Source organism: Ornithorhynchus anatinus, chromosome 7 (assembly GCF_004115215.2).
Source record: "Ornithorhynchus anatinus isolate Pmale09 chromosome 7, mOrnAna1.pri.v4, whole genome shotgun sequence".
NCBI classification, from domain to species: Eukaryota; Metazoa; Chordata; class Mammalia; order Monotremata; family Ornithorhynchidae; genus Ornithorhynchus; species Ornithorhynchus anatinus.
The window spans coordinates 69,858,816-69,873,567 of NC_041734.1; the positions used below are offsets into that span (position 1 = coordinate 69,858,816).

Genomic DNA, 14,752 nt, shown 5'->3' on the forward strand with positions numbered 1-14,752 from the left:
GATTCCCCCATTTCCTTCCACCCCTTCTCCCCACAAGACTCTCAGGGTGGAGGGGGGGCTGGGGGTGGAGGGCTCAGGGTGAGAGGACAGGCTCTCACTGGCTAACCAGACCTAGTTTTGGGGGTTTTTTGATGGTATTTGATAAGCGCTTCTATGTGCCAGGTACTGTACTAAGTGTTGGGATGGATACAAACAAATCGAGTTGGACACAGTCCCCGTTCCCCCAGGGCTCACAGTCTCAATCCCCATTTTTACAGATGAGGTAATAATAATAATAATTGTGGTATTTTCTAAGAACTTTCTTTGTGCCAAGCACTGGACTAGTCACTGGCTGGATACTTGTAAATCGGGTTGGACACAGTCCCTGATCCACATGGGGCTCACAGTCTTATTCCCCATTTTACAGATGAGGTACCTGAGGCAAAGAGAACTATTGACTTACCAAGGTCCTACAGTGGACAAGTGGTGGAGCCAGAATTAGAACCCATGTCCTTCTGACTCCCAGGCCCATGATCTATCCACTATGCCATGCTGCTTCTCTCCTGCTCTGTGCCACGGGATTCGTTCATTCATTCAGTTGAATTTATTGAGCACTTACTGTATGCAGAGCACTGTATTAAGCACCTGGGAAAGTACAATGCGACAATAAACAGTGACAATCCCTGCTGACAGTGAGCTCACAGTCTAGCAGGGGGAGACAGACATCAATACAAATAAACAAAATTACAGATATATATATATATGTGTGTGTGCTGTGGGGCTGCGAGGTGGGGGAAGTGCAAAGGAAGCGAGTTATTGCAATGCAAAAGGGAGTGGGAGATGAGGAAAAGTGGGGCTTAGTCTGGGAAGGCCTCTTGGAGGAGATGTGCCTGCAATAAGGCTTTGAAGTGGTGGGGAGAGTAATTGTCTGTTGGATTTGAGGAGGGAGGGGGTTCCAGGACAAAGGCAGGATGTGGGACGGGGTCAGCTGCAAGAAAGGCGAGATGGAGATACAGTGAGAAGGTTAGCACCAGAGGAGCAAAGTATGCCGGTTGGGTTGTAGAAGGAGAGAAGTGAGGTGAGGTAGGAAGGGGCAAGGGGATGGACTGCTTTAAAGACAATGGTGAGGAGGTGTTTGTTTTTTGATACAGAGGTGGATAGGCAACCACTGGAGATTTTTGAGGAGTGGGGTGACATGACATGAACGTATTTGAAGAAAGATGATCGGGGCAGCAGAGTGAAGTATGGGAAGAGGGCTTAACCCCGGAGCTGAGATCCCCCAGCTTGAGTACTGTCTTTAGGGTCGTGTGCTGCTTATTTCTCTGCAGGAAAAATTTGCTGTTGAATGGTCAGGTTTATTCAGTGGATTGAATCTCCCTCCCTTCCTCCCCTGGAAACCCAGGCAGATTTAGTTTGGGTGCTTGCCTCCATTTTAATGGGTTCAAAGCTCTGTTGTATTGTACTCTTCCAAGTGTTGAATACAGTGCTCTGCACACAGAAAGTGCTCAAGAAATATCATTGGTGATGATGATGGAAATCTCTCCAGGATGAGGCATGGGTAGATGCCAGCACCTAGGGATTCCCCCTACCCCAAATCCTGCATCAAAAGCCCAAATTGAACCCTGAACAAAGACATCCCTGAGGACTCACTGCCCAGGGAGCTACCAGGTAGTAATGGTGGCCAGAGGCAGTGAAGGCAGACGGGGACAATCCCCGTCTTAGGGGACAAAGCCCTAACTTTCTGGAGCAGAGTGAGAGAGAGAAGTCTGGTCAGAACCTCCCTACCCCAGGCCCGGCCCCTGGGCCCATTTCTTGTACTGTGAAAATGCATTCCGATTGTCACTACTGTGACCAGGGACCACCAGACAGAAGCAAACGTGCAGCTCAAGTGATTCAGAGAAAGGAGTGGCTCCTGCGTCTTCTGCATTCTTCAGCCCCGACTTCCTGAGCTTGAGCTGCAAAACCTGGACACGGCACGGACCAGGTCCTCCTCAGGGGTCCTTGTGCTCGAAGCCCTTTCAGAATATTTCCGCTGGTCAAATAATATGGAAATGGAGAAGACTCTGCAGATTGGAATGCTGTTGGTTTTGAAGTGTGTTTCCAGCAAACCCAGGGAACTGGCCACTAGTGGAGAAGGGTTAACTTTGGCTCTTAGGTCTCCCTCCCCCTCCCCCATCTTCTTAGATACCCATTTGCCAGCATTCACACCTTGGCTACCACAGTCGAAGAAACCTGGATGATATGTATCGGATCCGCCACGTGTGCTTTTTGTGGGGTGTCTCCCACTTGGGCTGAGTCTGCTTTGGGTTTTAGGATGCTGCTCCTGGGACACCCTGGAACTAGTTTCTCCAGGGCCTGTTCTGCTCCAGGGACTCCCTGGCCCTCTGCTCCAGACTTCCTGGAGTCCCAGGGGGGTTCCATCTGCCAAGGCAAATCCCGAGGATGAGAGACCTGCTGAGGGGATTTGGCCTCCTGTGTCCAGATGTTTAGAACAGCCTTCTTGGCCCTGTCCACTCCCTCCCTCCCTCCCTCCCTGGACATGGCAGCTCAAGGCCACTTCCTCCGGGAAGCTTTCCCCGATTAAGAGCCCACTCTCTACCAGCACAGTCAATGACCCACTTCAACTCCTCGACTTACTGAAATCGGTTATGTATCTATACACATATTAGTGGGGAGTCTTTAGACTGGAGTAGCTGCAGAGTAGGATATTAGAACCTATCAGGTAAGGGACTGTGTCTGTTCTCTAACGTGGAGCCTAAGTGTCGGGCACAGTGCAGTGGCCCCAAGTCTCTCAAACGAGATTTGGTGACTGATACCTTAACCTTGTCCATCTCCCTCCCATTATTAGCTTCTGAGAGAGGCTAAGGAGATTGGGTGAGGCAGGTGAGGCAGATGAGGCTGAGTGTCTGGAGTTGGGGATGCACCGAGGGGTCTGGAGGATGCCAGAAGGCTGCTGGTTGCCAGGGAAACAGGATCTAGAGGCTGGGAGAGATTCCCTGCTCCTTCCCCTTGATCAGTGACTGACACCTGGTAGCCCAAAAAAAAGAATTCAATCTGACTGAAGCCTCAGGGAGGGATGGAGCATATGGTGGAAGGAGAATGTCCCACTTCCGGTAGCCTGTGGAAAACACTTCCCTGGGCTAAAGTTTCTGTGTCGCTCTGGCTTTGCAGATGTGGTTCAAGGGCAGGGATGCTGACCATACGGTCCAAGCACAGAATCATCTAGTGGCCCCTCCGGGTCTGTCGACCATTTGGCCTCTTAGGAGAAGCATAAACACTCTGACATCATTCACTCCGACACCGCGTCCCCAGTCAGAATGTCTGCTCCTTTATCCCTTCCCCTGTTCAGGGCTCGGTAGCTGGGTGCTCCTGGGTCCCTCATCAAACTGTCAGCTCCCTCACTCAGGGGCCACGTCGATCATGTCACCCTTCCACCAACCCTCTCCTCAGCACCTAGTGCAAGAGTGTATGTGGATGGGTGTGTGTGTACGCGCGGGCACGCACGCATGCGTGCTCTCAGCCTCTTGGGGACAGAGACCACACCTTCTCCCTCTGCCCCTCCTATCAGTCCTCAGTACAGAGTTTGGCACCCAATAGGTGCTCAAAGATACCTCGTTTCCCCCCAGGAGTTTTCCAGCCTCACCGTTTCTGCTTTCTCTGTGGACTCTGGTTGGCCCAAGACTCAATGGGCCAGTTTAGGCTGGATCTAGTCCCCCCCAGGGCGAAGCCAGGTGGGACATCCCACAGAGAAAGCTGGCCTCTCCTTAGGTTGAGCCTGCCAATCTCAGGGGGCCTAGTTTAGACCCCCAAAGCCGCATCTGCAGGATTTTCCCCTCCCAAGCCTGCAACGCTACAGCACCTGCTGCAGGGGGATTGGAAATCCCAGACTGACTGGGGGGCGGAGGGAAGGAGGGGCGAGGGGTCCTGCAGTTACCATCTGCTGTGGCTGCAATAATAGCAACACGTCTTCCCGTGGGCTCGGATCCCCCAGATTGAGTTGATATTGTTTTTATTGATTTCTCACTTGGCTTCTATTTCATATCGTTGTGAGGAGCTCAAGGAATCCTAGCGAAGTTCTATCCGTATGGCGACTTCCTGCGTCTAATAAGATCCAACGCGAACTCATAAAGGATTGCGACCGAGCTTCTGGGCTCAATTCCAGTCCAAAGATTTTTTTTTTTTTTTCCAGGGTAGAGGAATCAAAAGGCTTGGTAGGGGGGAAAGCCGGGCAGACCGGGGACATTCATCTTCTGAACATTTATGCTCAAGCGGTTCCGGGGAGCATCTCGGAGTGGGAAGCAGCAGAGAGGTGGGGGCTTCCCGGGGCTATTTGGAAACCCCGTCCCCTTCGAGCTCTCCCTCCCGCCGTCAGGTAAGGAGGGATGCCTCCCCAGAGCAAGAGGTGCCTTCTGTATGCGTTGCATGTGTGACTGCAGAGCCAATGTGGATTCTGTGCTCTTCCTTCCCACCCCACCCCCTTCTCCTCCTTGCCACCCCCCCCCACCCCCCCTTAAAGACGGCCAGGCTCCAAACGGAGAAAATGGAGGTTCCCGTTGCCGATTGAAACAGGGAAAACGGGACCCCCCCCCAAACATTCACCCACGCTGCATCCCACCTGCCAACAGCGCGGTTCCGGAATCCCGCAGAGGACCGGCCGCTGCGGACCGGCGCGTGCCTGCAGCGAAACGCTCGGCTTCCACCTCTTGCGTGCACCTCTCCCCCACCCCCCCTCCTTCCCCACCTCCTCTAGGGTCTCAGAGGCAACGGAATACCGCTCCCTAACCCCGGCCTACCGCTCATCCAAGCCGGGCCCCGTTTGGGAGCAGCTTTGCATGGCCCGGGGCGACTGGGGGAGGCTGGCATCTTGCTAAGGAAGAGGCGTGAAATCGGGATCTTGTAAGTCTTGGAGGAGGGAGGGAATTGGGGTGGGGGGGGGGGGCGTCGTAGGGGGAGGAGGGCGGCGGAACGGAGATGCAGGGAACCTGGGAGCTAGCACAACCCCGGCAGGTCGGTGATGATGCCGGGGATGGAGCAAAATGGTTGGGTTTCTAGCAGGAGGATGGGAAGAGCACCTCAAAGTCTGGCTGAGCGTGCCGCAGTAAAAATGTCTTGTGGATCCTGGGCCCCGGAGGAGAATAAGTCGGGGGAGGGAGGGGGCGGGGGGGGGGGGCTGCAGATATTTCTTTCTGCCCCCCCTTGGGGACCGGGTTTCCCCCCAATTGGAGTTCCTAGCCTCGAGGCCCGGGGCGGGGGCAGCGGCCGTCCGGCCCCGGGATACCCCTCCCCTTAGCCCTCCGAGCTTCCCGGCAGGAGGGGGTTAACGGGATCTGCGGGATCCGCAGGAGCCAGCGATTTCCCTGCTGGAAAAGCGAGGGGGAGCAGGAGAAGGGGGCGGGGAGGGGCTCGGTGGCCTCCGGTCCGCCGGCCCACCTGGGGCCCGCGAGGCCGGCCGGACGGACGGACGGTCGGCCGGACAGACGGCCGGCTGCTGCCGGGCTCCGCAGAGGCGATGGGAGAGGGTCCCTCTCCCGGGCAAGCCCAAGGTCCTGGGGAGGGGGGGAGGGCGAGCCGGGGGTCCCAGGCGACGCCCCCCCCCCAAAAAAAAGGACCGGTGGGGACCCTTGGGGGAGAGGAAATCCGGGGATGGGGGCGGGCTGATCCGGGGCGCTGCCAACTTGGGCTCCAGTGGCTGGTCCCCCTCCCCGGGCAAGAAGGGGAAGGGGCTGGGACGGGAGTGGGAGAGCGGGGGAGGGGGGCCACCGAGGGAGAATCACCCCCGGCATCACCCCCGCATTAAGGAGCGAGGTGCGGGGCCGGATGCCCCCCGCCCCCCTGCGTCGGCACCTTGGTTCCAGGGGAGCCCTCGAGGCCGGGAGGAGGGTGGGCCAGTTCGGGGGCGGGGGGTGGGGAGGGGGCTCAGGGCCGGAGGCCCGGGCCGCCCAGGAGCCGGCTCTCGGCTGAGCCTCAGTTCAACCTTCCTGCTGGTCTTTCCAGGCAACGTCACATCTCCTGAGGACACCGGGGCCGTCGGCCGCCCTCCTCCAACCGGCTCCGCACCTTCCCCTTCCCCCGCAGCGGCCCCAGGCTCCCCTCCACCCCCCACCCCGGCATCCCGGCCCCAAGCCCGGGGCCACCGCCCCCCCCCCCCCCCCGGCCGGCCTCGCCCTCCGGAGCCGCGGGCTAACCTCTTTTCCACGATGACTCACCATTATTTTTAACCCGGGCGATGGGAAGCGATGGGAATCTTGGACGCTCGATTCCGTAGCTAGGATCTCCCCTCCCCTCCCCCCACGACCCCCTGCCCCCCGCACCCGCTTTCCCGCAACATGTCCGGCCCGCGGTGCCTGCAGAAGCCCCAGCTCTCCTGAGAGCAGAGAGTCCCGCCGCCCCGTCGCCGGCCTCCTCCTTCCTCCTCTTCCTCCTCCTCCTCCTCCTCCTCCTCTTCTTCCTCCCGGGCCTCCAGGTAAGTCCCCAGGAACAGCAGAGGGGCTGGGAAACGGTTCCATCCCGAAGGGGCCCCGGCTCCTGCCATCCCCTCGCCCGTCCGGGTGTAGAGCCTCCGTGGTCCGGCCTGGTGCAGAGAGGGGTGGAGTAGCAGGCGAAGGTGGAGGGGTTGGGGGCCGGGGTCGGGGGGAGGCAGAGCGCGGGGCCTGCCCCGGGTCCATCCCGGATCCGCCCGGCCGGGCCTCCCTTCCCTCCGGGTCGAAGCGGTTCATGTCCCCCCTGCACGCACACGCACACCCACTCCGTCCCGGCCGAGAGACGGGAGCCGGGGAGGTGTGGCGGGGGCAGTGGGAGAGCGGGAGGAAGCGGCGCTTATGGATATGTGTATCTATCTATAATTTGATTTATTTATATCGATGCCTGTTTACTCGTGATCGACGTCTGGCCTCCCGCCCCGACCCCCACAACCCCGGCCCCTGCCTTCCCTCCAGACTCTGAGCCGCTTGCGGGCGGGGGTCGTCTCTCTCTGTTGCGGCGTTGTACTTTCCAAGAGCTTAGCACAGTGCTCGGCACACAGCGAGCACTCAATCAGAACGATTGGATGAATGAAAGACTGGCCGAGAGGTAAAGGAGAGGCGGGGAAGGGGAGAGGGGGCCCGAAGTCGCAGGCGCGGAAGCGGCCGCGGGCGACCTGGCCGGCCGCCGCAGACCGGCCTGATTCCCTCGATTTTGTCTTTCAGCACGGCCCTCCCCGTCCGGCCCCCTCTCATGAGCCACCCCGAGGCCTCCGCCCTGTCCTGCCAGAGGAGAGTAGCGACGTCGCCCTGAGAGCCGCCTCCGGCCAGCCGGACGGTCCGGGTCCAGGACCCCCCCGCCCAGCCCCAACTATGACAGTGGCCACCGGAGACCCTGCCGACGAAGCCGCCGCCCTCCCCGGCCACCCCCAGGACACCTACGACCCCGAGGCCGACCATGAGTGCTGCGAGCGCGTGGTGATCAACATCTCCGGGCTGCGCTTCGAGACGCAGCTCAAGACGTTGGCCCAGTTCCCGGAGACCCTCCTGGGCGACCCCAAGAAGCGGATGAGGTACTTCGACCCGCTCCGCAACGAGTACTTCTTCGACAGGAATCGGCCCAGCTTCGACGCCATCTTGTACTACTACCAGTCAGGGGGCCGGCTCAGGCGGCCCGTGAACGTCCCCCTGGACATCTTCTCGGAGGAAATCCGGTTTTACGAGCTGGGCGAAGAGGCGATGGAGATGTTCCGGGAAGACGAGGGCTACATCAAGGAGGAGGAGCGCCCGCTGCCCGAAAACGAGTTCCAGAGGCAGGTGTGGCTTCTGTTTGAATACCCGGAGAGCTCCGGGCCGGCCCGGATCATCGCCATCGTGTCCGTCATGGTCATCCTGATCTCCATCGTCAGCTTCTGCCTCGAGACGCTGCCGATCTTCCGCGACGAGAACGAAGACATGCACGGCGGCGGGATGAGTTTCCATCCCTATCCCAACAGCACCATCGGGTACCAGCAGACCACGTCCTTCACCGACCCTTTCTTCATCGTGGAGACGCTGTGCATCATCTGGTTCTCCTTCGAGTTCCTGGTGCGCTTCTTCGCCTGCCCCAGCAAAGCCGGCTTCTTCACCAACATCATGAACATCATCGACATCGTGGCCATCATCCCCTACTTCATCACCCTGGGCACCGAGCTGGCCGAGAAGCCGGAGGACGCCCAGCAGGGCCAGCAGGCCATGTCGCTGGCCATCCTGCGGGTCATCCGCCTGGTGCGGGTCTTCCGCATCTTCAAGCTGTCGCGCCACTCCAAGGGGCTGCAGATCCTGGGCCAGACCCTCAAGGCGTCCATGCGCGAGCTGGGCCTGCTCATCTTCTTCCTCTTCATCGGGGTCATCCTCTTCTCCAGCGCCGTCTACTTCGCCGAGGCCGACGAGCGGGAATCCCAGTTCCCCAGCATCCCCGACGCCTTCTGGTGGGCCGTGGTGTCCATGACCACCGTGGGCTACGGGGACATGGTCCCCACCACCATCGGCGGGAAGATCGTCGGCTCCCTGTGCGCCATCGCCGGGGTCCTGACCATCGCCCTGCCCGTCCCCGTCATCGTGTCCAACTTCAACTACTTCTACCACCGGGAGACGGAAGGGGAGGAACAGGCTCAGTATCTGCAGGTGACCAGCTGCCCAAAGATCCCATCTTCCCCCGACCTCAAGAAAAGTCGAAGTGCCTCGACCATAAGTAAGTCAGACTACATGGAGATCCAGGAAGGGGTCAACAACAGCAACGAGGACTTTCGAGAGGAGAACTTGAAAACAGCCAACTGCACCCTGGCCAACACAAACTATGTGAATATTACCAAAATGCTAACGGATGTCTAGTGGAAACCCATCAGCCTATTTAAAGCTCAAGAGGAACTCACGCAAGCGTTGCGTCATAGCCTGCCTCGTAGTTGATGTGTTCGACGGTGTGTAATCGGTCCTGCATGGGAAGCCATAGATGTGCAAGTGACTTTTGACTTTTGATTTTTTTTTTTTCCCGATGTAGAATGCAGAATACCTACCTACCACTTTCCCGCCGGTGTCCAGCCCGGGCCTCGAGGTCTCCCGAGAGGCGGAGGGGTCTCGGGGAGGTCGGTGGGGCCCACCGAAAACTCCCGCCCGCGGCCTGGCCCCCAGGCGTCGGTGAGCTCTCCACCGTGGGATTGCACTTGGCCCGTCGAGTCGCACACGCCCGGAGGAAGTGGTACCCGTTTAGCTTTGAAGCTTCGGTAATTATACGAAAAGGTCATCCCCATTTTGCATTTCAAAAGACCGTACGTCCGTGTGTTTGGATCGTTTCTGTGTCACGGCTTGGGGTTTTGAATTTCCGTTGCCAAGCGGGTGCTCCAGAGGGTTGTGTTTCATAACTAAAAATGCTGCATTGGTCTCTTTCTCTGCAGTGTCAGGGGGAGACTCATGGGAAGGACAATTAGCATGACGGAGGATTAGTGGTTAAGTCTTAAATTTCCCACTCCAGTCCTGGGGAATAAGCGAACAAGCGAACCAACTGAGGAACCTGCCCTCTTAGGGTTCAACCATCCTTCGCTGTTTTCAGGATCACCAAAGACACATCAATTCACGTGTTGTACCTGGAGTTTCCTAGCACCCTTCTTCTCTCATGCCGGGGCAACCAGCCTGTGGCCTATGATATATTTACAATGCAGTGAAATCTATCAGTGATACAGTACAGCTGCATGAGTGTTTGCTGCATGACTCTCGATATTTATTGCCCACGAGATATCTATTTTCTTAGTAGACTATTCAGTATTCACGTTGATAGTGTTTCTCTTCTTTGATGGCATTATGGCAGGTGCTTCCCTTTGGGGGTAAAAGGGGGAGGGGGCCCTCGACCAGAGGAAAGAGGGCGGGCAAGCAGATCTTTCTCTCTCCTCGGCAGTGCCTCCAGGCAGGGGCCTAGACACCAGGGAAGGTGACCTGAAAGAGGAGAACACCTGAGCTTGTCCTGAGACTGCACCTTAGGAATCTGTCTTGTCAGGAGCGTGATTTTGCAGCTGAGCGTAGAGTCTGGAGGTCGGGTGGGTCTGTGGGACCGGTGTCTAACCAGCTATCATCTACGTGTGCTCTGCTGTCGACCTAGCTGTAGAAATAGTTGCATTCAGACATCGTATAAGCTTATGCAATATCGTTGACACGGCAGTTTATGCATGTGTTTGACTATGTGCACTAGAGTATATATATATATATGCATATATATAGCTATATATATGTGTAAATTATATATATATATATATATATATGTTTGCTGGAGTTAAGGTTTAGTGTGCAAAGCCATTGTTGTCTGGGTTAGGGAACCCACAGAGACATGGTTTTTGACCATCACCTTTGAGACTCCAGGCTGCGTGGTTCCTTAGGCCCTTAGCAATGTCTTTTTGCCCTCAACGTGCTGCAGCTTCAGTTGCCCTCAGCTGAAGCTTGTCTTACTCAGTGCACAGGGGCCTCTGGCCCTCCCAGTCCTCCGCGACGCCCCAACTGTCCTGAACCCCCCAGGCGTCCTCCCCCCAACCCCGTCCACCTTGCCCCCGGACAGGATCATTACCCTAAGGGGCCTTGACCCCTTTCCATCCCTCCCACCCCAACCTGCTTGGTTTTCTTATTTGCTAGCTCCATTTCTTCCGAGCCACTGGGGGCTTTGGGAGGGGGTCCCGGAAGCACCGCCCACCCCAGCGCACCCCGATTGGGAATCCATGATGGCGGGAATTGGGGTTCCTGACTCTGAACAGGGCATCTTGCTGGAGAGCCAACAAAGCAGTTCAACTCTCAGTCCTACCGTCGCTTGTCTCTTGGGGAGACGGCGAAGGAGAGGAAAGCTGTGGAAGGGGGTAGGTCCTGCTTTGACTGGTTCATTTTGACTTGGGGACTCAAAGGAGCAATAAGTTAAATAGGGGTGGACGTCCTCCCCTTTCCCCTACTCCCCTCGCTTTCCTCCTCCTCCTCTTTCTCCTCCCTCCTCCCTCCCCTTCTCTCCATCAGAGCAAAGCCATTCCCCACCTGGGTTTCAGAAAACTTTGCAAGATCTGAGTTGTGGGTTTTTTTGATGTTTTTTTTTCTTTAAATGTTGTTTCAGGGGAGGGGCTAAAAATAGAGAGATTTACAGCAGTTCTGACAAGGAGGAGAAAAATGACAGTTATCTGAGATCTGTCAGAGGCATAAACACAAACACACCTTGAAAAAACAAGCCACACACACACACACACACACACACACCTGTTCAAACACAACATACGGTGTAGAACCGTCACTTCTCAACTCCTGGCTCCACATTTACAAGCACAAACAGGGAATCACTGAGTCCCTCCCAGGTTTCTCTCACAAGGCCCCAATTCATAGCAAATTCCTTCACTTTCCTTGGTCAGGGTTCTGCTGTCCCCAGTCCAACAGACTTCTCAGGACGCAAATGCCCCCGACATCCGCCAGGAGTGCGATTGGGATAGGGACAGAGGAGGAGCCTGGCTTTTTCCCAAGGACACAACTTCCAGAAGGAAACGGCCACAGCCAGTGTTCTCGCTGTGCTCCCGAGATGGCTCCAATGGGCCCATTTGGAGTGGCCAAACTGATGGCCGTCTTGGGAACCGAGAGCGTTGTAAAACAGATGCTTCCACCAATCGAGAAGCGGCATGGCCTAGTGGGAAGAGCCCGGGCCTGGGAGCCAGAGGACCTGGATTCTAATCCTGGCTCCGCTCCTTGTCTGCTGTGTGACCTTGGGCGAGTCACTTTACTTCTCTGGGCCTCAGTTACCTCATCTGTAAAATGGGGATTAAGACTGTGAACCTTATGTGGGACAGGGACTGTGTCCAACCCGATTATCTTGAATCTATTCCAGTGCTTAGTACAGTGCCTGGCATGTAGTAAGCGTTTAACAAAAGGTAATTGCCCCACCTGTTAGTTCTCTAAGGCCAGCCCCCATTTATAGCAGAGCCCAGAATTAGGGAAATAAGGGAGTCAATAATTTATCTCTCTGCTACTGGCAGAGATCCCAAATGGTAAATTAACTGGACCTAGTTATTGATCATGTATGCAATTTTGAACATGACACCCACACGCGCGCACACACACACATATACACACACACACACACACAGAGGCACATGACGGTCTAAGTTGAAAAACACCCACAACGGTTTATTAGACAGTGGCTCTCAAACTGCACAGAAGAGGTGAGCACACATTTAAGCTAGTGTGGATGTTTGAACAATTGTGGGCCAATGGCCACCGGGGTAGGGCATTCATTTGTGTTGTGTGGGTCATGCAATTAGGGTCAGCATCTCCTGAGGAGTTCCGGCAAGACCATTTCATTATGCAACTTTTCATAGGACCCCCCCCCCTTTCCCTTGAGTCCCTCCGCAGTGACTCCAGTTGCAAAGGGAAGGCAGTGGATTGAAGCTGGGTCCCTATAGTGAGAGAACGGGGTTGGCTGGGTCCATAAGTAATTTGGTCAGCTGACATCCGGTGGTTTTTTCACCTTCCTGGTCCGTGAGTGGCCCCTGAAGAAAAGAAAAATGGGGAAAGTAAGTAAGGAGCCACTGGGGCATACGTCCGGGTTTGTCTCATTGGAAAATATCATTCTGCTTTAGTTGGGTGTCCCAGGCTGGGGCTGCAGGGCCTGAGGCTCAGGATGTGCTTGAAGAGGAGGGGGCTTCCAGAAGACTGAGGAGGAGAACTCAAAGACCCTTCCCAAGACAAGTGGGTTGGGGAAATCAACCCAAACTCAAACATCAGCTCAGTCCAAGGAGAGCCTCCTGTAGCATCTTTGGAGTCATGCCTTTTTCTGGTCTTGGGCTCTGTCTAACCCAGAATTCAGTGTGTTTGAGGCATCTCAGCCTGTTTCTATGGAAACGTTTAAGAAGGGAGGGATGGAGGTGAGATGACTCCATAGTGGCTGACCAAAGGACATTGCCCCCACCCATCAGGCTTGGCTGGGCAGGGCCTCAGAGCTAGGAGGGCAGGCTCCAGAGGGCTGGGAACTGGGGCTAGGCTTGGGAAGGATTGGTGCCTAACTAATAGTAATGTTGGTATTTGTTAAGCGCTTACTATGTGCAGAGCACTGTTTGGAGTGAGAGGCAGAATGCCTGGGTTAGCCTTGGGGTGAATATAGGAAAGACCCCACTTGTAGTTCTGCTCTTCGGGGTGTCCCTCTCTTCTTTGTCTGCCCTTCACCCCAAGTCTGTCCCAGCACAGCTGAAGGGTAGTGACGGTTAGATGCTCACCGGAGATGCCAGCACTGGGAGTTTACAGATGATGTGCTCATTCTCCTGGAAAGGAGGAAGGCCCATACTCCCACCAGGATCAGGGGGCTTTAGGCCTTTCTCTTTGACCCGGCGGCCAATGATTATCCAAATTCAGGGTGCGGGGGTTGGCTCAATCCTGTATGGACTCAGATACTCCAGATGGTTAAATTGAACCAACACGGTCACTTCCCGCCCTTTCCCAAGCTGGGTGCCCCCAAGTTCACTTCCATTGCTCACTTTTATTATTTTTGGAAAACATAAAGAGAAAAAGTGCAATAAAATAAATAGTGACTGTTTTCTTTAGCAATAGCTGTTTCAAAATATTGCTCTCAGGACTGAAATGTGATAGCACCTGGATTATGAAGTCATGCCCAGTGTCTCAGGGCATTGACTCCCACTTCCAGCAATTCCCTTTCCCTCACCCATGGTATGGTTTATGTTGCTCCCCAAACCCCTCTTCCCCCTGAAAACGTGTAAATATATGCAGATGTCTTGAATGTATGTGAATCGGGTACTTGGGGATGGAGGAGAGGGCCTCTGAGCCTGTGTTGGACCAGACTTGACCCCGCTGTTTCCTCTTGATCCGTGATGATGGACACCTTGAGTCTGTCCGAGTTCATGCTTGGCCATCAAGGTGGTTTGGATTTGAACTGGTTTCCACCCATCTTTGGCAGCGTTTAACGGGAGCTGGAAAGAAGGAGTGAGAGGCGTGGGCAAGAAGGAAGCAGATGAGCTCTCCGTTTCTTGACAGGAGACCTTTCCCCAGCACTAAGAACCCTATCCTGATCTATTTCCCCTCAGTGGAAGCAGAGAGTGGGCTACTCAGTGATCGGAGCCCAGTTGGGACTCAGGCCTGTTGCCCTCCCTCCCAAGTCTCTCTGTGTCTTTCCCTGAGTGGGTGGTGCTGTTTGCTTGTCAGGGTGTGAGTTGGCAGGCGGCTTGGTGGCAGACCCCAGGCATCCGGTTTCTGGACCCCTGGGCCTGGTCGACGTTTGTGGGGACGGAATACCCCACAGGCACCACTCCAGCTTCACAAGGGACCGGGAGGCCCTTTGGAAAATTTGGTCCTGGATTGCCTGTCGGTAAATATCCTCGTAGGACAATCATTCGAGCCTGAAATGCCCCGGGTCCGTCCCGTTTCTCTGTATTAATGCAGGACACCGGGTGATTTCAGAGGGCCCTCCGAAACAAACTTGGAACGAGTGGAGGAAGAAACTCCATCAGGCCCCCCCTCCCCCTTCTTCTAATTCGTCCACTACGCACGGGCTCCCAGACCTTTTTGGGAAGCATTTTTTGGCAGGCAAGAGGGAGAGCCTCAGATGGCCCTGGTCTCTCCCCTTGTAGTCCCCAGTCTGAATTGGAGAGAAAAAGGTGGTTGTCTTGAGATTTGGGGGTGGCTCAGGACTGGAGTCTCTTAGCCTGGAAGTCCGAGGATTTTCAGCCTGGAGCCCCAGGAGCCTCTGGATCTAATAACAGCATTACCTCCCAGCCTGGGTCCAGCTGGGACCAGCTTCTTGTCACAGCTGGCTGGATGGC

At 55.8% G+C, this 14,752-nt stretch overlaps 1 protein-coding gene across 2 annotated transcripts; it reads left to right on the plus strand.

Moving 5' to 3' along the window:
- Window positions 1-6,165: 6,165 nt before the first annotated feature.
- On the plus strand, window positions 6,166-11,582 carry LOC100076742 (potassium voltage-gated channel subfamily A member 2). Of its 2 annotated transcripts, none has more exons than XM_029069924.2 (2): window positions 6,166-6,442; window positions 7,164-11,582. In XM_029069924.2, the coding sequence occupies exon 2, from the start codon at window positions 7,311-7,313 to the stop codon at window positions 8,808-8,810; it is 1,500 nt and encodes a 499-aa protein (XP_028925757.1). In that variant the 5' UTR covers window positions 6,166-6,442; window positions 7,164-7,310; the 3' UTR covers window positions 8,811-11,582. The 2 variants fall into 2 exon arrangements, with proteins under 2 accessions (XP_028925757.1, XP_028925758.1); XM_029069925.2 differs by lacking the exon at window positions 6,166-6,442 and adding an exon at window positions 7,007-7,047.
- Window positions 11,583-14,752: the final 3,170 nt, after the last annotated feature.